The 23,382-nt window shown below is 50.3% G+C and overlaps 1 protein-coding gene across 1 annotated transcript in view; it reads left to right on the top strand.

Annotated features, from left to right (window-relative positions):
- Positions 1-23,382, top strand: part of ATF6 (activating transcription factor 6) — a 365,356-nt gene that overhangs the window by 137,550 nt on the left and 204,424 nt on the right. The window contains exon 10 of the mRNA XM_065408946.1: positions 20,405-20,545. Within this exon, the coding sequence (XP_065265018.1) occupies positions 20,405-20,545 (141 nt within the window). The remainder of the gene's footprint in view (positions 1-20,404; positions 20,546-23,382) is intronic.

The raw sequence follows: 23,382 nt of genomic DNA, 5'->3' as shown, positions 1-23,382 counted from the left end.
CCCCGCTATCCCAGGGCTCTGGGGGCTATTTAAAGGGCCTGGGGCTCCAAAGCCCCAGGCCCTTTAAATTGCCCCCTGGGGAAGCCGGGCCACCCCGGTATGCTGTACTGGGGCTGGGGCGTGGGGCCCGATTCAGGGGACTCAGTTGAATCGGCCTAAAGCCGACCCTGCACACACACACACACACACACACTGTCTGTCTCCCTCTTCCCCCCCGGGTTTTCCCGGCTGCCCACAGGCAGTTCAACCCCCCCCCCGCCCCCATCACTACGGAGGCCGCCCTGGGAGCAACCAGCGCAGTAGCCACCCCACCCCCAACCAAAGAGGAGGTTTGGGGGGGTCTCAGCCCAGTCCCCACCAGCTGCGGCTCGAGCCCAGGCCGGGCGCCCCTCCCCTCGCTCGCACTTACCGGCTCTGCCTCGTGCCCAGTGTTTCCCGCCTCAGCAGGCCCCGGAAGTGACGCACCCGCTGTATGCCAGGCGGGGGGAGCGGGAGATGGAGACACGTGCACACATGTGCGCGCTTCTGGCTGTTCGGGCGGTTGGAGCGCGGTGTGCGTGGGCCCCCGGCAGCCGCGCTTCTGACCGTCCAGGCGGTCGGAGCGCAGCACGCGCATGCGGGGCTGTGAGGTTGCGCCCCCCCCCCAGGCAGGGGACGAAGCCGGCAGCCGCGCTTCTCACCGGCTGGGGCTGTGAGGTTGCTGCTCCCCCCCCCCGGCAGGGGGCGAACCTGGCAGCCGCGCTTCTGACCGGCTGGCTGGAGCGCTGCGCGCACGCGCGGGGCTGTAAGGTCGGCTTCCCCCTCCTCCCGGCAGGGGGCAAACCCGGCAGCCGCGCATCTCGCCGGCCGGCCGGAGCGCTGCGCACACACGCGGGGCTGTAGGGTCGGCCTCCCCCTCCCCCTGGCAGGGGGCGAACCCGGCAGCCGCGCTTCTCGCCGGCCAGCCGGCCGGTCGGAGCGCGGTGCTGTGAGGTCGGCCCCCTTCCCTCCCCCCGGCAGGGGGCAAACTTGGCAGCCGCGCTTCTCAGCAGCTGGAGTGCGGTACGCGCGGGCGGGGCTGTGAGGTCGGCTCTGCTCGGTGAAGCTGGCAGCTCCCCCCGCCACTTGCCGTCGGGCCGCACTGTGAGCCCCCGCGGGCCGTATGTTGTGCAGGCCTGCATTAGAGTATTTTGTCTGAAGTCCATTCCAATGGCCTTGCTGAGGGATCTACCAGCAGCAAACAGGGTGGATGTCTTTGCCATCTGCTCCATTCTCTTGAGCTGGGGTGTAGGCCTGTCTTGGCATGAGTAATGACATGGGTGAGGCCTCATTTCTTGGCAGATATGATTAGGGAGGTAAATAGATCAGCAGGCTGAAAACAGAATATCTGTACTAGCTAAAATAAGGGGGAACACCCAGGGAACCATTTACAATGGCAAGATAACAATGGAGAGACAAGGTGAGTGAGGTGATATCTTTTATTGGACCAACTTCTATATCCATATTCTAAGGATCCATCCAAGGTGAAGTGGCCTGTTAACACCTTTGCAGTCATAGGACAAAAAGGGGGGTTAGTGGGTTACAATGGGGGGGAATATTCCCTGAGGTTCAGTGTTGGGAGCTGGGAGGATTTGGCCGGTGCCTTTCTCTGTGTAATTCATGAGTGGCTCTGGGAGTTTACCATGCAATCTAGCTGGGTGTGGGGCTCCACATGTGGTTGTGCTGAGTGATAACAGCACCTGGAGGGGTTTGCTGCTGGTCACTAGCAAGGCATTGTGAGAGACAGCCCAGTTAAGGGAGCACAGTGGTCCCACAGTCCCAAGCTGCACCCCCGGGGATCCCGTCACAGTGGCATGTTTTTCACACCCCTGACTGACAAAAGTTTTGCTGACAAAAGTGCTAGTGTAGTCATAGTACCTTAGTACCTTTCCCAGACCCTGAGGAAGAGGTCTGTAAAGCTTGTGTGCGTCCGTCTCTCTCTCTCTCTCTCTCTCTCTCTCTCTCCAACAGAAGTTATAAAAGATACAACCTCACCCACTTTGTGTCTAATATCCTGGGACCTATAAGGCTACAATTTTTATTTAGCGTGTGCATAGTCGTCTAGCCACGCAATGGCATCTTCAGCGGCGTGATGCAGTTCTTCTAGGCCACTGCTGAACCTAGTTGTGACGGTGCTGCCTGTGGGAGCCAGCTGAGGTCAGTCAATCAGGGTGAACTGCAAACAAAACGGGGCAGACAAACCCCAAACGCTGGTGGTTATTCCAATACATAGATTTACCAAGCCAGCACAAAACAGCTTCTATAGTACCTCACTGGTTACTTAGAAGTCCAAACAACGCAGTTCCCTTAAAGTACCCAGCCTCAGGCCTTCGTCCAGACACACCTGTCAAACATATGATGATGATTATTGAAAATCTTATCTCATCATGTAAAAGAAAAGGTTCTTCCAATCCCAAAGGATCAGCCACATACCCAGGTTCAATTACAACTTAGATCTTACCCAAAATACACACTAATAGTCAATTCTTATTAATTAAACTAAAATTTATTAAAAAAGAAAAGAGAGTGTTGGTTAAAAGATCAATATACATACAGACTTGAATTCAATTCTTGAGGTTCAGATACATAGCAGGGGTGAGCTTGTAGTTGCCAAAAGTCCTTTTAGATATAGTCCATAGGTTATAGTCCAATGTCCATATTCAGGGTGGCTCCAGTCAATGACTGGGGATCTCAATCCTTGTGGCTTAAGGTTTCCCCCTCTTGAAACCCAAAGCAGATCTGAGATGAAGTAGGATCGTGTCCCAGGGTTCTTATACATTTCCAGCAGCCTTTCGGCCTGAGAAAACAATAGGCTTAACTTTCCTTCCAAACATCCTGGCAATTAGCACAGGGTAATTTATCCATTAAACAGTTCAGATACAGGTTACCACAACCTTCAAAGAGACATATAGACAATAATACTATTTCACTCAAGTATCATCACATGTTAATATTCCTTTTTTTGATCTTTGAATTAAAGTTATAGCAATAGACAAGACTTGTTTGCTTACATCACAAGACCTGAGCAAACATCTACCCTTGATCTCTAACAATGCAGACTTGCATTTCAAAGCTCTATTCATTTACCTATCTTCCTAGCCAGTCTCTAAAGTTCACCCATGGGTTAGGTCAGTCTGTGAGTTAATTAACTCTTTCTGACCCTGTCACCTTTCAATGAGATACTATATTATACTCATAACATCACACTAGTCAGCAGGCATTCCTCGACAACATGTGTCATCATCTGTGTTGTGCCGCAGCTGCACAAAGGGCTGTCACGAAGGCCCCAGTGATATTGGTTGGCTGCACAGAGAACTTGCCCTGTCCGGAACCTGTTCAACAGGGACCATTGGCAACGGGGCAGGTCAAAACCAGTCGGGCAAATTGTGGGGTTGGCGACGAGGGACTGGTTGGGAATTATGACAGAGATCCATTCCTTTCGCCAGAGTGTTTCCGCCCTAACATCCTGGTGTGGCGGATGAGACCATAATAGGCGACAGGACAGCAAATATGCAGCTGGTGGTTTAAAAAGGTCGTTTTGCAGCGGCAGGCTTTGGGTGGCGCATACTTTGTCCAGTAACTTGCCAGTGGAACCTCTCGTCTGATATGAGAGGAGCAATATTGCTCAGAACTAGAAGCCATGGGAGTGGAGTTGGACGCAGGGTGCCGGAGATGATACGCATGGCGGCCTATAACTGCGTATCCACCAGTTTGGTGTGTGATGATCGACTCCAAACTGGAGCGCAGTACTCCGCCACCAAATACAAAGTGGCAAGAGCTGATGTCCACAAAGTCAGAGCACGAACACATCATGATGAACCTGCCAGTTTGCTAAGAAGATTGTTGTGCGTCTTTAACTTTAGCTGCTGTCTTCTTCAGGTGAGCATGGTAACTCAGTGTGCGGTCTAAGGTCACACCTAGATAGATCGGTTCTACTTCATGCTTCACCTTCTGACCATTCAGATAAACATTCAGTTCTCGGGTTGCGCTGGCGTGATGAAGATGGAACAAACTGGAGACTGTTTTTATGACGCTTGTCTGGAGGCCCCAAGTCTTACAGTAGTCAAACTTTATCATGTCCCGGTTTAAGGTAGCATCAAGCTAGTTGAAGACTACAATAACACTGCATAAGATAACAATGGGTAGAATAAGCCTGGAATTTAAGATAAGGTAATGAGTAAGTGGTGTATGGACAGTGTGTGAACCTCATATGCTGTACAAGGACTGGTTCCTACAAAGTGACCAAGCTATCCCCAAAACATGTAATGTGATGTATAGTGAATGCAATGTAACATGTAAGTGTATATAAAAGAAGTTTGCTGTGTAACTTTGGACAACTAGTATGTCCTGTACCCACCCCCTACTCTTCAGCCTGTACAACTGAAGTGTAGTTTGATTGTATGCCAATAAAGAAACCTCAGTGATGAGTTTGGAGTTGAGCTGAGTTCTTGGGAACTGTGTGAATAAGGTCTCAGAGGCTACTGAGTGATTAAGGTCTGAGAAACCACTCCAGTAATGGGAAGGCAATGAAATACCTCAAAATCAGTCACAGTAAGGTTACCCAAACTTGACACTAAGGGTCATATATAGTTTGCAAATAATCACACTTAATTTTTAAAAGCAAAAATTAATGTACTATACTTGCATCTTCCTTGACTGACTTAATAGAAAATTCTTGTGGTTTGAGTTCACTAGCAAAAACGCTTGCAATTGATCAATTTTTTCCTCATCCTGCAGTTGTAGGGGACAGAAGCTGGACTCCACTGACCACTTTGGATAGTACTTCGGGTGCCTCTTCTAGGATAGGGTCTGAATCTCCGCTGATGTTGCTCTGAAGTGATCCAGCAGATAGTGCCCTCATCAGGATAGTAATAAGAGGGAGGTGTGTAGAGAGAGCTCTTGGCATTGTGGCAGATTTGTCCAGAATTCATTGGGAAGGAAACAACTTTGTTCTGGTATTTCCAAGCATTGTCAACTGGTCATTTATCCTGTTAGGAAAAAAACCCAGCTCATATTCGGAGATTATCCCATCCCCAGAAAACTTTTATAACTGAACACATTTGTTGGTATGATATCACTGTTGGCTTGAGTGTACAAGTTACTGTACAGCTTAAATGTCAGTGTTCAAAAATCTAAGTGCACAGGATTTGTTGAGCCAGATTTACAAATCAAATCCAGTTAAAGTTCTTTGCAAGAATGGCTTTCCACATTTATCAAACTGACATACAAACTGGAGAAATAAAATACTGCTAAATACCAGGTGCTGTAGAATGCCTGGAGAACTAGAGTCTTTCTAGAGACAAGGGCACTGCTGTTCTTTCCCCCCCATTGTCTAATTTATCCATGTTTCTAAACAAATGTCTGTACAGGGTAATTGGTTCTCCTTTCTTTGTTCCTTTGGATTTATTTCCATATTTTAAATGATGGCCCATAGATCAGCCAGCTCAGTGCCCAAATGCAGCCTATGGTCGCTCTCCCCATGTAACTATAGAGGGAGGACAGAGATGATCAGCTGCTGTCTGTCTGGTTGGTGTATTCATCCAGTAATCAGTTTCTAGATCATGGCCTGTTTCTTGGCTCATGATGCTTGGGTCACATCTCTCTTCCTGCAAATATTGGAAGCCACTCAGGCCTGGTCTACACTACAGAGTTAGGTCAATGTACAGCAGCTCCAGCGGTCAGCCTGGGGTGGCAGGGATCCGGTGGTCAGCCCCGCATGCAGCTGACGGCAACGGCAATCAACCCAGGATAGCGGAGCTCTGGCGGTCTGCCCAGGGCAATGAGGCTCCGGCACCCAACCACAGAGTTCAGCCTCAGGTTTGCAGTGGGGCTCGGGGCGTCAGCCCTGGTGCGGCGGTAGTCAGCCCCAGCTGTCAGCCCCAGGGCGGTGGGGCTTGGAGTCCTGCCCATCAGTCCCGGGGCAGCGGGGCTTAGCCGTCCCAAGTTGATGGGTGGGACTGACTGCCTGTCAGCCACGCTGGTCAGCTGGGGGCAGTGTGGCTGACAACTTGGGCTGTCAGCCCCCCACAATGCCTCCCTTAAGTTGGTGCAATTGGCCCTGGTGAGGACGCACACTACCAGTGGAAGGAGGGTAGAGTGGACATGAACAGCCAATTTAAATACTGCAATGGCTGTAGGTCAATATAATTTAAATCGGCTTAATTTTGAAGTGTAGATAATCCTCAGACTTGCCCAGGGGCCAGCCCTCTCTCCAGATTCTGTCCTGCAGCCATACCGAGTGGCAGATCAGCATTCTTGCCTTACCTATTACCATCCTGACTCTTCAGACCAAATTTGCCAGCAGTGAGCGGTATTGTCCCTCCCTTTTAGGGAATTACATCTTTTCTTCGGTTGTTTCCTGAAGAGGATCACCCACCGTTCTACTTCTCTCCTCCAACATGGTAGAGTCTGCCAATGGCCAGCAAGTACTCTGTCTGCAAGGATACCTTTCAGAATCCATTGATGCTCCCACATCTGTATCCCCCACATCAGCTGAGACTTCTCCTCCAGGGGCACCTCCACAAGAGAGGGTCCATCCTCATCCATGCGTGGGACCAAGTAGTCAACTCCATCCTCATCAATTAGGGATTCTTTGCAGGCAAACTGCCCCCTTGCCCAATCCAACTCCAAGGGGGAATACTCAGCAAGGAATATGGTGATTCTTCTGACTCCTTTCCTTTCAAAAGGAGGATTGTCCGGCACCGTAGTGCGGCACCAGCAACCTCACCAGCACCGAGTGAGAGGTCCCAGTCCCGAGACTCCTGGTACCATTCGCAGTCCCGGTCAGCCAGGCACCGCTCCCCGGCCCGCACCTTGCAGCACCTACAGCCACTCAACGTTCAGCACCGCCCTGGTCCTCTCCGTCAGCATCCTCCGGCTCTGAGCCAGACTCCGGTTGCTCCAGCTATAGCAGGCATTGGACCGTGGCCACCAGAGAGTCCCACTCAGCATGATAGCCACAGTGGCCTCCTTTGGGTCAGTGGCCCTTTTGGACTCCATGGGCCTACCATCAGCACCATCTCCAGAGCCTCCAGGTCCGGGCATTCCATGCAACACCATTCCAGGTCACCACACAGACATGCATCAATGGCAAGGGAGGCCGCTCTCTCCAGGCTGTCCCCGGGCCCCCAGGAGCAACCGGCGATGCCAGACCCAATTCCTGAGGCGGTACCAAGCACTGTGACAGCTTGAGAAGTGTCAGCCCCATCGGGCCCTGAAGTGACCCAGGCCTATGGGGGGACACAGGAGGGTCTAGATGAGGGCAACCAGCAGCAACTCACTTCCTCCTCTTCCCCAGACAAGGCAGGGGTGGGTACATCAGTCTCAGGACCGCCACCAATCAACCACAGGGCTCACCAGCAGCTGCTCTGCAGGATCGCCCTCAATATGGGCCTCCAGGCGGAAGAAACAGTCGATCAGGAGGATCAGATGGTGGACATCCTGGCTCCCGAGGGCCCCTCCAGAGTCGTGCTCCCTCTCATAAAGACCATACAGACAGATTACAACACTATATGGCAAACCCCGGCCTCCATCACGCTGACGGCCAGGGGCATAGAAAGGAAATACTTTGCCCCTTCCAAGGGCTACGAGTTCCTGTTCTGCCATCCGACTCCCTGTTCCCTAGTTGTTTCAGCAGTAAATGAGAAGAAACGGCAGGGCCAACAAGCCTCAGCCCTAAAGGCCAATGAGGCCAAGCGTTTGGACCTCTTCGGTAGGAAGGTCTACTCCTCCGGGGGCCTCCAGCCAAGTATAGCCAACCAGCAGACGATGCTTAATAGGCATAACTTCAACTCTTGGACGGCCATGTCCAAGTTTAAGGATCGCCTGCCCCAGGACTTGCACTCGGAGTTTGCTGCGTTAATCGAGGGAGGAAAGGCAGTGGCTAAGACTTCGCTACAAACCTCCCTCGATTCAGCTGACTCTGCGGCCAGAACCATTGCCTCGGGGGTAGTCATGCGACGCTCAGCGTGGCTCCAGGCATTGGGCCTCCCCCCCCCCTGAGGTCCAGAACACACTCCAAGACCTCCCCTTTGAGGGCTCGTGCCTTTTCTCGGAACAAACAGACTCCAGGCTGCACGGCCTTAAGGACTCCAGGGCCACCCTGAAGTCACTAGGGATGCAGAGAAAGCCCTTCAGGCCTCAGCCTCCTCAGCAGAGGCAGTATCAACCCTGCCCCAGACAGGAGCCGTATTGCAGGCGGGGCAGAAATAACAGGTGTAGACAGCAGAATAATGCGCCCAACCAAGGCCAGACTAAACCCCAGCCCGGAAACAAGCAAGGGTTTTGAAAGCGCACTTGAGGACAGTGTACCAACCCAGTACCTGGATCCATTCCCTCTGTTTTTAAACCAGCTGTCCCACTTCTACCGTGCATGGTCCCGTATAACATCGGACTGCTGGGTCCTACGCATGGTACAGGTGGGATACTCCCTCCAGTTCTCCTCCTTCCCTCCCTCCTACCCACCTTCCCCGTCCCTCTTCAGGGACCCCTCTCACAAGCAACTCCTTATGCAGGAGGTTTTTTCGCTCCTCAAGTTGGGGCGGTGGAGGAGGTTCCACAGGAGCTAAGGGGAAAAGGGTTTTACTCCCATTACTTCCTAATCCCCAAGGCAAAGGGGGGTCTTCGACCCATTTTAGACCTTCGCGGACTCAACAAATTTATGGTCAAACTCCGGTTCCACATGGTCTCCCTAAGCACTATCATCCCATCGCTGGATCCGGGAGATTAGTACGCTGTCCTCAACATGAAAGATGCCTATTTCCATATTGCCATCCATCTGGCACACCGACGCTTGCTCCGGTTTGTCATAAACCAACATCACTACCAGTTTATGGTTCTCCTGTTCGGCCTGTCTACAGGCCCCCCCCCCCCTCCCCAGTGTTCACGAAATGCATGGTGGTGGTGGCGGCCTTCCTGAGGAAAAGGCAAGTTCGAGTGTACCCGTACCTCGACGACTGGCTACTGACAGGTCTTTCCAAGGACGAGGTCCAGTCCCACGTGACAATGGTCATGAACACCTTTCACTGACTGGGACTCCTCAATGTACCCAAATCGTCACTCATACCTACCCAAAGGATAGAGTTCATGGGGCAGTCCTAGACTTGGTACAGGCAAAAGCAAGCCTTCCAGAGCCCAGGTTCCAAGCCATAGAGCAGATTGTCAAAACAATGCTTCAATATCTCATCATGACAGTCAGGTGTTGCCTGCAGCTAATAGGGCATATGGCAGCATGCACGTATGTGGTCAAGCATGCCTGACTGAGACTCAGGCCCATACAAGTGTGGCTCGCACTGTCTTACCGCCCGTCCCAGGATCACCCGACCTTGTGGTGGTGATCCTGGGGCAGATACAAGAATCCCTGAGTTGGTGGCTGGACTGCCCAGTGGTCTGTGCAGGGATCCCCTTCGCCAAGCCCCAGCCTTCGCTGACGTTAGTAACAGATGCGTCAGATCTGGGCTGGGGCACACACTTAAGGGATCTGAGGATACAAGGTTTGTGGTCGAGGGACGAGATACCTCTCCATATCAACCTGAAGGAGCTCAGGGCAGTTCATCTGGCCTACCAAACCTTTCACGCCACTTTGCAAGGTCACAGCGTGATAGTCCTGACAGACAACACCACCACCATGTTCTACATAAACAAACAGGGTGGAGCCCGCTCCTCACCTCTCTGCTGCGAGGCTCTTCTTCTCTGGGACTTCTATTTAGCTGGAAGCATCCTACCTTCCAGGGGTACGGAACGAGCTGGCAGATCACATGCACGAGTGGTCAATCAGATTGGACATCATACAGTCAGTCTTCCAAAGGTGGGGTTATCCCCAAGTAGACCTCTTTGCCACCAAGAGCAACACACAGTGCCCTCAGTTCTGCTCATTCCAAAACCACAGTCCGGGCTCGATTGCCAACGCGTTCCTAATACCATGGGGCGGGGGGCTGAAGTATGCCTTCCCTCCTATCCCCCTGGTCCACCGGGTCCTTCTCAAAATTCACAGGGACAGGGCGACGGTAATCATGATTGCCCCGTCTTGGCCGCGGCAGTATTGGTACACAGCCCTCCTAGAGCTGTCCATAGATGCCCCAATAGCCCTGCCCCTCTTCCCGGATCTGATCACGCAGGACCACGGGCGCCTCCTCCACCCGAACCTGCAGTCTCTACATCTCACGGCTTGGAAACTCCATAGCTAAATCCCATGGAGAGCCAGTGCTCTCAGTCAGTGAGACAGATTCTCCACAGGAGTAGTAAACCTTCCACTAGGGCTGGCGAAGTGGAAAAGGTTTTCCTGCTGGTGTGAACCCAAGCGCCTTCAACTGATCCAGGTTCCTATCCCGGTTATTTTGGACTACCTCCTACACCTTAAGCAATAGGGTCTGTCCCTTTCTTCCATCAGAGTGCACCTGGCGGCCATTTCCGCTTTCCATCCAGGGGAGTCTGGGTGCTCTGTGTTTTCAAATCCCATTGTGGGGCGATTCCTCAAAGGGCTGGAGAGGGTGTTCCCGTATTCTCGCCTGCCAGTCCCAACCTGGAACCTGAACCTGGTCCTCTCCAAACTCATGAGCCCACCGTTTGAGCCCTGGCCATTTGTTCCCTCCTCTACCTTTCTTGGAAGGTAGTGTTCCTGGTGGACATTACATTGGCAAGGAGGGTGTCCAAACTGAGAGCTCTCACCGCCAAACCCTTAGACCGCACCCCAAATTTCTCCCCAAGGTGGTATCCCAATTCCACATGGGACAGGACATTTGCTTGCCTGCGTTTCTTTCCAAAACCCCACACAAGCCCGAGACACCGCAGCCTACACACGCTGGATGTCCGAAGAGCTTTGGCATTCTACATAGAGTGCACGAAAACTTTCCGCAAATCAACCCCATTGTTCGTTGCCATAGCCGATAGAATGAAGGGCCTCCCAGTCTCTGCACAATGCATATCGTCCTGGATCACAGACTGCATTCGCACGTGCTATGAGCTGGCCAAGGTCCCAGCCCCAGCGATTACGGCCCATTCAACCAGAGCGCAGGCATCTTCGACTGCCTTTCTGGCTCAGGTCCCCATCCAGGAGATCTGCAAAGCAGCCACCTGGTCTTCAGTGCATACCTTTACAGCCCACTATGCTGTCAACTAACAGGCCAGAGATGTCCACCTTTCCCCACTTTCTCAGAGTCCTACTTACCAAAAGGCTTGGGATTGCAGGGGAGGAATTGAGGCAGTGGAGCACCACACTCCTTTTAAACCCTTGCCCTAGAACATCCAGAGTTCAGTTGAGAACTGGGAGAACTCTAGTCACTAGGGTCCCCAGGCCTTTCAGCAGCTTCAAATCTGCACACACCATTTTTTTTAAGGATGATCTCTGATGGTATAGAAATTGTCTCAAGTGATTTGCATAAAATGTCATACATGGAACTGCACAGAATTTGGCAGCTGTATCCTTGCCTACCATACACATTGATGAACCATGTTTGTAGTCCCATACACTTGGTCAGTTTTATTACCTGGGTGACGAAAGTACAAGTTAAGGGATCATTAACATGAAGAGAAATAATTTTCCAGTGTCATAAGGAATTATACCATGTACAAATTGAATTAAATTTTCTGAGGCAAAACGTAAGGGGAATCAAGAAACCAAACCACCACAAACCTTAAAGCAAGTAACAGAGCTGGTTAGGAATTTTTTAAGGAAACATTTTTTTGTTGGAAAATGTTGATTCACTGAAGCCAAAACTTTTCTAAGAAATTTATCAGTTTCTTCTCAACTTTCTTGGGAAGATGTCTCAGGTCCAGGATGGAATTGTTGGTTAAAATAGGAGAGAGCTCAGTGTAACCCAGTGGTTAGAGCACTCATCTAGGGTGTGGGGGACCCAGTGTTCAAGTCTCTGATTCTGAATTATTTGCAGTGTTGTTGTAGCCATGTTGGTCGTAGGACATGAGAGAGGCAAGGTGGGTGAGATCATATCTTTTATTGGACCAACTTCCGTTGGTGAGAGGACAAGGTGAGCTGAAGAAGAGCTGTGTTGAGCGTGAAAGCTTGTCTCTTTCACCAATAGAAATTGGTCCAGTAAAAGATATTACCTCACCCACCTTGTCTCTCTCTGATTCTGAATGAGAATCTCAAACCTGGGTCTCCTACATCCCAGCTGAGTGCCCTAACCACTGGGCTTTTGGCTGTTCTGGGGTGTGTGCAGGGGTTGATCTCCTGGCTTTTTTGGAAAAAATCTTTGAAGGGTCTCTGTTTCATACTGATGTAGAACAGGAAAAGTTTTGAAATTTTTCATGGGATGAAATTTTTCCTGCCCACTTGTAATCACACATTTGAGATTGAGTGTGGCGACGACACAGGAAAGGAAATAGAACACCAGGTTTCTGGTAGCCAGAGAGCTTCAAAAGCCTCAAGCCAAAAGCCTCCAGGAAAACTTTTCCTGGGGTTTTTATTTCTCTCCTTACTTTGTTTACAACACTTCTTAGTGGTTACATTCCTGCGCATAGAAAAGCCAGGCAGTATACAGGCACACAAGATAACAGACCCATCTCTTGAGCGCGTGAACACCAGCTGCGAGGGTAGGAATCAAATCAGCCAAAAGTTTCCCAAACACAGACACTGAGGCGAAGGTCACTCCTGCCTTGTGGCCATGGAAACAGTGTGCCGCACCTGTGAGCTGACGATTCGGGAGCTATGCGTCCCTACATCCCCCCCTATTCTATTTTATATGCGGTGTTTAGACGGAGCACCCTCGCAGGGTTGCATGCACAATGCCATCAGACTGGGTATACACTAAACAAAACAGCAAAGCAAAACGCCAATCCCATAAGGCTTAACCAATTGCCAAACACCCCCCATGGGGCTTGTAAATGGAACAATTAACTACTTAGGCACAAGTGTTATTGGCATAATTTGCTACAAAGGGGGTACAAGGCTGTACCGCCTGCAAGGGGAGGCAATAAATAGCCTTTTCCCAGCGGATAATAGTGGGGTATTGTATGGCAAATTTATTAATAATATTATTAAGGCCTAACCATGTATCTACTGGTATGTCACTGGGTGGTTTGCAGACAGGAACAAGGCAGGTACTTAACAGACCTTGCATTTCTGGGGCAACGGCCAGGCAGAAATCAAATTGATTCGATACTTGTGTCAGGCGGACCCAGATGTTAAACTGCAGCCGCTGTTCCATCTGGGATTCGCCTTGGCAGCCAGGGGCCAGCAAGAAACCTCCCAATACACACAAAATAAGGAGTGAGTTAACATTAAGGCAGGCTAACAATGTCACAAGATAATTTTCCGCGGTAGGTTCCAGCTGCTGCTGCACTCGCAACTGCTCGGCCTGCAATGAGAGGGCTTTAACCTGTCCCCAGGTTATGCGCTGCGGGGGCCCCCGCGGGGGGCGCTGGCGAGGACGCTCGGGATCCTGTAGATGTAGGTTGAACTGCGGAATGGGGTTCGACAGTCCCTGGTGCCAGGCCATCGCCGTGCCACGGGCGGACGTTACGCGCCGGGACCCACAATGGACCTGTAGGAAGAGAAACGGAAGCATGACCCCGTGCCCACGTTATAAGGGGCGCTGGGCCATGCCACTGAGGATCCGGGGCCTTGCGGTATTTAACAAGGGGGCGGGGCAAGGCCTGGTGGCTGCGGAAATGACGTTCTGCCGCAGAGTAATTGTCAGTCAAATTCAAATGATTCAGGGTAAAAAGCACTGCAGCCAACCATTCCTGGCGGGGAGGAAGACCTACCGGAATCCCCCCTTTCTGTTTTTGGCGAGCCAGGGCCTGTTGAGGGAGTGTCTGAATAGTATGCGGAGGGGAGTGGGTCAAATAAATCCATTCAATTAAACGAAGATGCGCTGCCGCCCCCTCCTGGGCGAGGACAGCTGTCGGTTGTGGAAGTGTGGGAAGCAAAATGGCAAAAAGGGGCTGTTCCCTTTCTCGGCGGTCGACCCACACCTGGGCCAGGGTCCGGTTAATGAGGGCGACCGCTTGGCGCTGTTCCTGGGAAACGGGAATAACATCTCCGGGGAGGCGGCCCTGCCGAAGGCCAGAAAAAAGAGGGGACAGCATGGAGGTAGTCAGAGGGCAAAAAGGACAAATCCCAATTGAGGGACCCCAATAACTGTTGGAGCCCCACAAACGTAAGAGGGTTGGGCAATACCAACTCGGGACAAACTGGACGGGCATATGACTGGAGCATACGGTGACCAAGATACAAAAAGGGTGGCTGACGCTGGATCTTGTCCGGTGCCACGACCAGGCCACACGCCGCAAGCTGGTGGCGCAGTTCGTCCAGCCAGTCATCAGGGAGGATGGGGTGAGCCACCAGGATATCATCCATATAGTGGTAAATTAAGGCATCTGGGTGTGCTGCGCGGAAGGGCCGTAAGGCCTGCGCAACAAAGTGCTGACACAAGGTGGGGCTGTTTAACATGCCTTGAGGGAGCACATTCCACTGATAGCGTGGAGTGGGCTGGGAGTGGTTCAAAACCGGAACAGTAAAGGCAAAACGCACCCGGTCCTCAGGGTGCAGGGGGATGGTAAAAAAACAATCTTTTAAATCTATTACAAATAACCGGTAATCACAGGGGATAAGGTTGGGATTGGGGGTACCACACTGCAGGGGACCCATAGGCTGTATAATATTGTTAATGGCGCGAAGGTCCTGCAGAAGGCGCCACTTGCCAGATTTCTTTTTAATTACAAACACGGGGGTATTAAAGGGGCTAGTGGACTCCTCCAAATGTCCTGCCTGCAGCTGGTCATTAACCAAGTGCTGGAGGGCCTCCAGCTTTTCCAGAGGAAGCGGCCACTGCGCAACCCATACGGGCTCGTCAGTGAGCCAACGGAGGGGGAGGGCCGTACGCCTAATCATCAATATGGATGGTGGCAGTGAACTGTATTAATAAATCACAGCCCCGCAGATTAAGGTGGACGGGGAGAATAATAGGCCGGATACAGGCGCGGCGGGTGCCTTGAGGCGCCCTAACCTCCAACCATCGGGCACTCCGTTGTGAGTCCTGCGCCCCGCCCACACCCCAAACCGCCGGAGCCTGCTCCGTGGGCCAATGGGCGGGCCACTGCGTGGCGGCGATGACGGTGACGTCTGCCCCAGAGTCAATAACACCCTCAAACGGCTGATCGTTGAGGCAGTAAATGCGTTTGGGTTGGGGTGCTCCAATGTCTTTAACGACCGCTGCCACTTGTGGGTGAATAGTGCGCTGGTCGGTGGACCCGAAGCCTCCAGTTCGGGGAACGTTTCTTCCCCCTGCCGGAAGGGAGTAGGGCACAAGTATGAGTTGCGCCCAGGCATCTCCCTGAAACAGCTGTTTCGGGAGATGGCTCCACAGTTGAACATGGATAATTCCACCATAGTCCGAATCCACCACCCCAGGCACCACAAACAAGCCCTGCTTGCTGGCGGACGAGCGGGGTAGGACAAGGCCCACCATGCCCTCCGGCAGCGGGCCCTGGATCTGGGACGGCATGAGGAGGACCTCCCCGGGGAGAGTAATATCCATATTTTCCTGATTAACCAGGTCAATCCCCGCACTGCCCCTTGTGGCAGCGGGGACGTCGTGCACGGAGAGGGGCGCGACCTTGGGTCTCGGGCTGGTCGCAGGCCCGCCTACTAGTTTCCCGGGGGGTTGTCTCGGTTGGCAGCTAAAAACCGGTTGTCACCCCCGGCCAAACGACACTGCGCAGCCCAATGGTAGCCCTTCTTGCATTTTGGACACAGCGTTGGTATTGCCCAACCCTCTTACGTTTGTGTGGCTCTGGTCTGTTCGGGGTTTGGGTTTGTTTTTACACACACACCCCCCAAGGGCCCGACACTCCCGCCAAAAATGTCCGGGCTTTTGGCAATTAAAGCAGTTCCCCTGAGGCTTCTGCCCCTTGTGCAGGGTAGTTGCCAGCAGGGCCATCTGATGGGTCTGAGTGCCCACGTCAGCACACGCCCGCAGCAATTCTGCCAGGGTATACCCGGGGCGCCCGACCATTGCCTGCATGGCACGGCGGCAATCTGCATTGGCATTTTCGTAAGCCAATTTTATCATTAGTTCAGTCTGGGCCTGCGGGTTATCAATCTGCCTCTGGACTGCCTCTTGGAGGCGGTCAACAAACTGGTGGAACGGTTCGGCGGCACCTTGCCGAGTAACCGCAAAGGACTTAGAGGACTCGCCCGCAGCGGGGACCCTGCGAAACGCCCGACGGACACACTGGCCAATGATGGGATAAGCTGCCCGGGGCGTGCCCACCGCCTGCTCGGGGATGCCCGAAAACTGCCCTGTGCCATATAACTGCTCAGCGAGATAAGCCCCCCCACCTTGTGCTGCTGCCGCAAGCGCCTCTCGCTGGTACTCGCTATCCCACACAACGTATTGCGCGGGAGACAGCACCATGCGACACATGTCTTTCCAATCTTGGGGGAGTAAGAAATAACCGTTTGACACACCTTCCAAGATCCCCAGGGTGAAAGTGGATCGCACCCCGGTCTCACGAACCGCCTTGCGGAGCTCGCGCAGAACCGAGTAGGGGAGAGCCTCCCAGTCCACTATCTGCCCCCCATTTCCATTATCCCGCCAAGAGACGGGAAACACCTCGAACCCACAGCTGGATTCCTCATCGGTCAAGAGACCGGCCTCGCGCGCTCGCCGCACCGCCGCGGCGACAGCGCCCCCCCGCCCGACCGGTAGGCAGGGGGGCGCCGCCACAGGCGGCGGCGCAGGGAGGGTCAGCTGCGGGCAGGAGGGGGGCGGCCCATCACCTGGGGGCAAAGTGGAAACCGGCTTGAGGCCGTCGGGGCCGAACCCCTCCAGCGCCTCCTTGCAACGCTGCCAGAGCAGCAGGTGCTGAGCTGGGGCACGGGGTTCACTATACAAGGTGATCCCAATCCGTATCCAATCAAAAAGCTGTAAAGACCCGCAGTCAGGATACCAGGGGCACTGGCGATCTATTTCCCTTAGAAGGTCCTCAATATGAGCGACCGGGACAGCGACACATGAACGCTGCCGTATAATCTCTTGTAACTCTCTTGCGTGCTCCTTCTGGGCACTGGAAAGTCCCCCCCCCATACTCACGAATAAGGGGTGGCAAACAGCCGCGGGGCGCGCTCGGCGTATCCAGCCGGTGAGTAGAGGGGTATCACGTCAGGGTCACCAGATGTGGCGACGACACAGGAAAGGAAATAGAACACCAGGTTTCTGGTAGCCAGAGAGCTTCAAAAGCCTCAAGCCAAAAGCCTCCAGGAAAACTTTTCCTGGGGTTTTTATTTCTCTCCTTACTTTGTTTACAACACTTCTTAGTGGTTACATTCCTGCGCATAGAAAAGCCAGGCAGTATACAGGCACACAAGATAACAGACCCATCTCTTGAGCGCGTGAACACCAGCTGCGAGGGTAGGAATCAAATCAGCCAAAAGTTTCCCAAACACAGACACTGAGGCGAAGGTCACTCCTGCCTTGTAGCCATGGAAACAGTGTGTCGCACCTGTGAGCTGACGATTCGGGAGCTATGCGTCCCTACAATTGAGCAGAATTGTTGATCCTTTACTGCTGCTGCTGCTTCTTTCGTATGGCTGGTGTAGAGCAGCAACTACAATTTCACCTGAACTTGATCGAGCCAAATGGCTACATCAGAAGAAGCAGAATTTATTGCAGTAATGCCTCCTTCATATTTATAAATTGGGCAGTAGGTAGTGATATGTTTGATGGTCTAGCGTGGGGAACCACACTCACACACTGGGGAGTCTTTGATTTTCCATTTGTGCATTAGATATCCGCATCTATCATGGTTGGTTCGAATTCGGTTCAGAGTTGACCAAGATGACCGTGGAAGGTCAAACCCAGGAACCTTCTGCTTGTGGGACTTAAGACGTTGGGGGCGGAGGGGTGTTGTCAAGGTCTTGGTGAATAGGAATTCATTTGTTTTCCTGGATTCGCTGAGCTTCGCAGAATGTTGCAGCAGTTCGGCGTATCGGTGGGGGAGTGATGTTAGACAGGACAGGTAGCCAGGGTGTTGGAGTCGACTTAAGGGTTCCCGTGATGCACCGCATCACTGTATTCAGCTGGATATACACAAGTCATGTGTGACTGCATCTGCTCCATACTGGTGCACAATATTCAACTACAGAATATACAAGTGCTATGCAGTTTATTTATAAAGTCATTGGGAGGTGAACTATCTCCAATTCAACAGGTTAATCATTAATATTTGGAGGATTTTCTTGCCATGCTGTATTAGGAGGAGAACATCACCAGACAGACATTTAAATTGTTTTATTTAACTAAAACAACAACGTTAAGTATTCTGGATTTTTTTCATCAACAGCAAACCTATAATATTTTAACAAAACAAGCATATGTCCCTCGCTTCTCACATTTCTCTCCAGACATCTTCACCTTGTCCAGATCTATTCCGCTCCGAACAATCTTCTATTCATTGAACTTTTTGAAAGTTTGCACTTTTAGAGATAGATAAGGGATTGACTCTGTGTACACAAATTTGCAGAGAGACAATAGAGTTGAGGTCTGTTATTTCTTGCCTCTATATATTATTTATTTATTTAAAAACATTTTTGCTGTTAACAAGCATGTTTCCTCCGGAGACACAAATCCACAGTTTGAGAACTGCAAAACTAAGCATCTCTGATGGTATCTTCTAGGTTGAGCACTGAGTCCCATTGGGTAGATAGAAAGATTAACCTAAATAATCTATACAGAAGCCTGTGGAACCCCATAAGATTGGGTCCCTTATCCATGAACTATTGGAACTCGTTTACAAAACTTTTTTTAAACATTACGTGAATATATTGTCTCATACTATAGAATTAGAAATTATAATTCCTATTCCATGTTGAGATATCTTTGAGCTATAATGTATCTTATCTAAAGATCGTTTTAATTAAGTTTTTTCCTCAAAAAGCATTTTATCAAAAAAATTCGATTTAAATAAAAAAAATCAATTAATTTTTTTTTTTAAATAATTGATTTTTATCCACCCTGGTAGTGTCCAGGCTCGATAACTTGAACGTGTAAAATCAAGGTTTTGCATGCAATCAAGCCAACACTGGTGTCTTGCTGTGTCAAGGGAGTGTAGCAGGGTTTTTGTGGTATGAAGGCTCTTAGTCTGATTGTATTGCCGGAGCAACTCCTGCGTCTCTCTCGTCCAGCAGGGAGTGTGCTTTTTCCGAAAGTCTTGGGGAATGTTCTTTCCTGCTACTTTCAGGAGCCCTGTGAACCATTGATAGCATTCTGGTCTCACTGGAATCCTTGCAACAGTTTTCTCAACCGTCTATTTGTAGGCATCCCAATCAGCTTTAGGAAAATTCCATCGTGGTACCTGTTTTGGAAAGAACATAGGAATTTCGATGCCTACATAGATCATTATAAGCCTGTGTTGGCTGTTTGGAAATGCCAATAGTACATCACGTGTTACGATAAATGTTACCACTTTAGTCTTTAGACACAAATGTTAGGTTTGGATTGTACCCACGTTTCCAGTGCTTGAATGGAATGTTGATTGTTTTAGTTTGTAGATTAGTTGTAAGTCTTGTGCAGATATCTAGTCCATAAGTTCTTCGCCATCACTTTCATTTGTTTTATAGCCCCATATAGTGTGGTGACTATTAAAATCACCTGCATAGATGCATGGAATAGGAGTGCTAGGTAGCGCTGGTTTTGGCCATCTTGTTCTAGGGGCTTTATAGAGGTTGGTAATGTGGAGCTCCTCTACTTTGATAGTTGTGATAAATGCGGTCTCCTCTTCGGTTGATGGAATAACATTAAAATCTGTGATAGTGTCCTTGATGTATATTGCCAAGCCATATTTAAGATGATAATGGCTAGTCGTTAGGTTGTATCCATAGATACGGTAGCGCCTAGCCTGTTGGTCGTTGCCAACATGGGTCTGTTGCAACATGAGGATATCGATGTTGTAAGTCTTCAGCAAGTTTCCAAGGTACTCACATTTTGCCCATGAGAGTCTTTCAACATTAAGTTGCAGGATTTTTATTCCAGGGCCTATTTGGCACTCTGTATGGCCCTGAGGAGGAACTTTAGGATTTGTTGAGTTGCTGTTCTGATGACCAGGAGATCATTGAGTGATGTTCATTCGCTGAGTTGATGGCATTCATTGTGAATTCTTACTTAACAGAGTGGGCCCCGTGAAGGATGCAATCTTCTGTTCTTCCGTTAGTGCTATTGTGAAGCTTTTGCAATTAAATGTATAAGTGAACAATTTCTGCCCCTGGGCATGGGATTTGGTGATACATATCTTACCATGTGGAACAACAAATATGAAAAGCCATTAGTTATCCAGTTAGAGTATTTAATACCATGAGGCAGTGAGTTCCATATCGTGTATATCTGTTCTGTCCCTCTTGTTATAGTTATGGGTATGTATTTTTGAATTTCAGTGTATTTGAAAGGGATCCCAGTGGAGCTGAACCCAGCGTGAGCCTTGCCCACCGCAGCAGAAATCTGCTGGAGTTCTCAGCCAGCCAGAAGCTCAACACAGCTCAACAAATGCCTAACATCATCTCCCAGAATAAGGAGAGGTGAGGTGAATATATTTAAAGTTTAAAAGTATTAGCTGTTCATGATACTTTCATGCTTTGCTCCCTTGCCTTCAATTTCCCTGTGCATCATAAAGTAGAGTTATTAAGTGAGCATTGTTAGGGCAGCTAAGCCTAAAAATGGAGTGCCTTGAAAGCTGATTCCTCTTGTATTGTACTTACAGGATCTTCCTGGCAAGATTCCTCTTTAAGGCCCAACCTTGATGTGCTGAGATATAAAAACTAACCAACCCCTGAATCAGACAAATCAGTGCATGCATTCCATAGTGAGAGAGCAAGCTGTGTGAGCACTCTTGCCTCAGCAAAGCAGGATCAAGCCAGTATGGTGTCATGCTTTTGATGTGCAGTTCCATACCTGGCCTCATTCTGGTGCTGAGCAAGTCCTGTGACAGTCCCTGACACTGGACTTGCATACAACTCAAAGAGCAGCTCCCTGTCTCTTCCAGCATAGTAGGCAAGAAGTTGCTGCCAGCTTTCCATGTGTGGGGCTGTGATGGGGTGTACAACCCACACACTGCAGAGAAAGGGGTTTAGGAGGAGCTCTGGGCCCAGGTGGCCCCACCCAGTCGCACTTGCAGGGCCTGCACAAGCTGGAGGCAGGGCTTTAAGAAGGGGAGCAGAGCAGCACAGAGTGGGCAGGCAGTGGAAAGGTGCAGGCAGCTGCTGTGAAGGGAAAGCACTGCCCTGGAGCTCCTTGCTTGAGGTCTTACTACACAGACTAATGGAAACGTACAAAGGAGAGTTAAGTGGCTGAGCATGCAGGCAAGAGGCTTGGTGAAAGTGACTCACTTCATGAAGCTAACGGGGATAGAGAGGTGGCCCAGGGGTGGGGGGCAGAATCTTAGCACCCCAAGGTGTCAAATGTAGCTGCCCACCACTGGGCCCTGGAGCATAGCCCAGTGTAGAGGGTAGGGCCGAGCTCCCCTCTCCATCCCCAGAAGACATTACAACACCAGGGGTCTTCACCTCAGGTGAGAGTCGCACTGGAGTAGACCTTGACTGGCCAAGAGCCTAGCCCCCAAATTACCTGGGCTGAAGGAGACGATGGGTAACCCTTGGGGCAGGATGCTGATCTGTCAATCCCTGCCTGATCTCTAGGCAGCACTGTGCGCGGTTGTGCACCTCCTACAGGGCCAAATGTTACTATCATAGACTTTAATCAGCACAGGTGTAACGATGCTGCCTCTGGTGGGACACAACTGAGAGTATCAATTCAGGACAAATTGCTTAGAGCAGGGTAGTTACAGCCCAAGGCAGCGGTTCCTTTGCACACCAAGGCACGCCAAACAGAGAAGACTTTGGTTTTACCCCACTGGCTATCCAGAAGTCATACAAGCAATTTCCTTAGACACTCCACTTTCCCAGTATCACCACCAGCAGCCACTTATGGGGATGAAAACCAATACCCCAGTAAAAGAAAAAAGGTTCTCCCGAACCCACAGGACCAAGCCCCAGACTTAGGTCAATATACAAATCAGATCTTACCCACAAATCACACTGTTGCCAATCCTTTAGAATCTAAAATCTAAAGGTTTATTCATAAAAAGAAAGGAATATAGATGAGGGTTAAAATTGGTTAAATGGAATCAATTACATACAGTAATGGCAAAGTTCTTGGTTCAGGCTTGTAGCAGTGATGGAATAAACTGCAGGTTCAAATCAAATCTCTGGAGTACATCCACAGCTGGGATGGGTCATTCAGTCCTTTATTCAGAGCTTCAGTTTGTAGCAAAGTTTCTCCAGAGGTAAGAAGCAGGATTGAAGACAAAATGGAGGAGTTTCCAGGGCCTTTTATACTCTTCCTCCTGTGGGTGGAAACCCCTTTGTTCTCCTGTACAAAATCACAGCAACAAGATGGAGTTTGTAGCTACCTGGGCAAGTCACATGTCCATGTATGACTCAGTTTGCAGGCAGCAGCCACTGCTCACATGCTACCTTGAACGTCCCAGGAAGACTTCTCATATGTGGATTGGAGTCTCCCAAGGTCCATTGTCAGTTAAGTGTTTCTTGATTGGGCACTTAATCTGCAACTTCCTTTCTCAAGAAGCTGACCAAAGGCTTCACTAATGCTTCTTAGAATCAAACACATTGAGATACAAGTACATAGCCAATATTCATACTTTCAACTAAAAAAAGATACACACAGATAGCATAATCATAACCAGCAAATAACCTTTTTATAGACACCTCACATGACAACCTTTGTACAATATTTGCTGCATATATGTAACAGTGGTTGCAACAATGATCGATATAGTCCACAGTTTGTCAATAATGTCACAACAGGCAATAGCTGCACAGCTCTCTGCAATTCCTTTATAAGGGCTTAGAAAGATCAAGCACTTGATTTGGCTCAGGGAACTTAATGTTGAGATACTACCACATCCTCTATAGCTGTGCTGAAGGATCCTTCACAGTGTCAGAATCATAGAATATCAGGGTTGGAAGGGACCTCAGGAGGTCATCTAGTCCAACCCCCTGCTCAAAACGGGACCAATCCCCAGACAGATTTTTGCCCCAGATCCCTAAATGGCCCCCTCAAGGATTGAACTCACAACCCTGGGTTTAGCAGGCCAATGCTCAAACCACTGAGTTATCCCTCCTCCCTAGAAAGCATTGAGGGAAAAATTTACTCTACACATTGTTGCCAACTCTTGGGCTTTTACCACAGGTCTTGAAATGGTGTTTTTCTTGAAGACCCAGCTGGTAGAGTCAAGACACCAAAAGAGAATCACAACTTTCATTTGGAAAAAAAAAGTTAGTTTCTAGCTCTCATGGTTGCAGAGAAAAGCGTGAAAACATGAAGCAGGTGTACCCTA

This window comes from Emys orbicularis, chromosome 8 (assembly GCF_028017835.1).
Source record: "Emys orbicularis isolate rEmyOrb1 chromosome 8, rEmyOrb1.hap1, whole genome shotgun sequence".
In the NCBI taxonomy this organism is placed as follows: domain Eukaryota; kingdom Metazoa; phylum Chordata; order Testudines; family Emydidae; genus Emys; species Emys orbicularis.
Note: the sequence above shows the minus strand (reverse complement) of the source record. Positions and strands in the feature narration are given on the sequence as shown.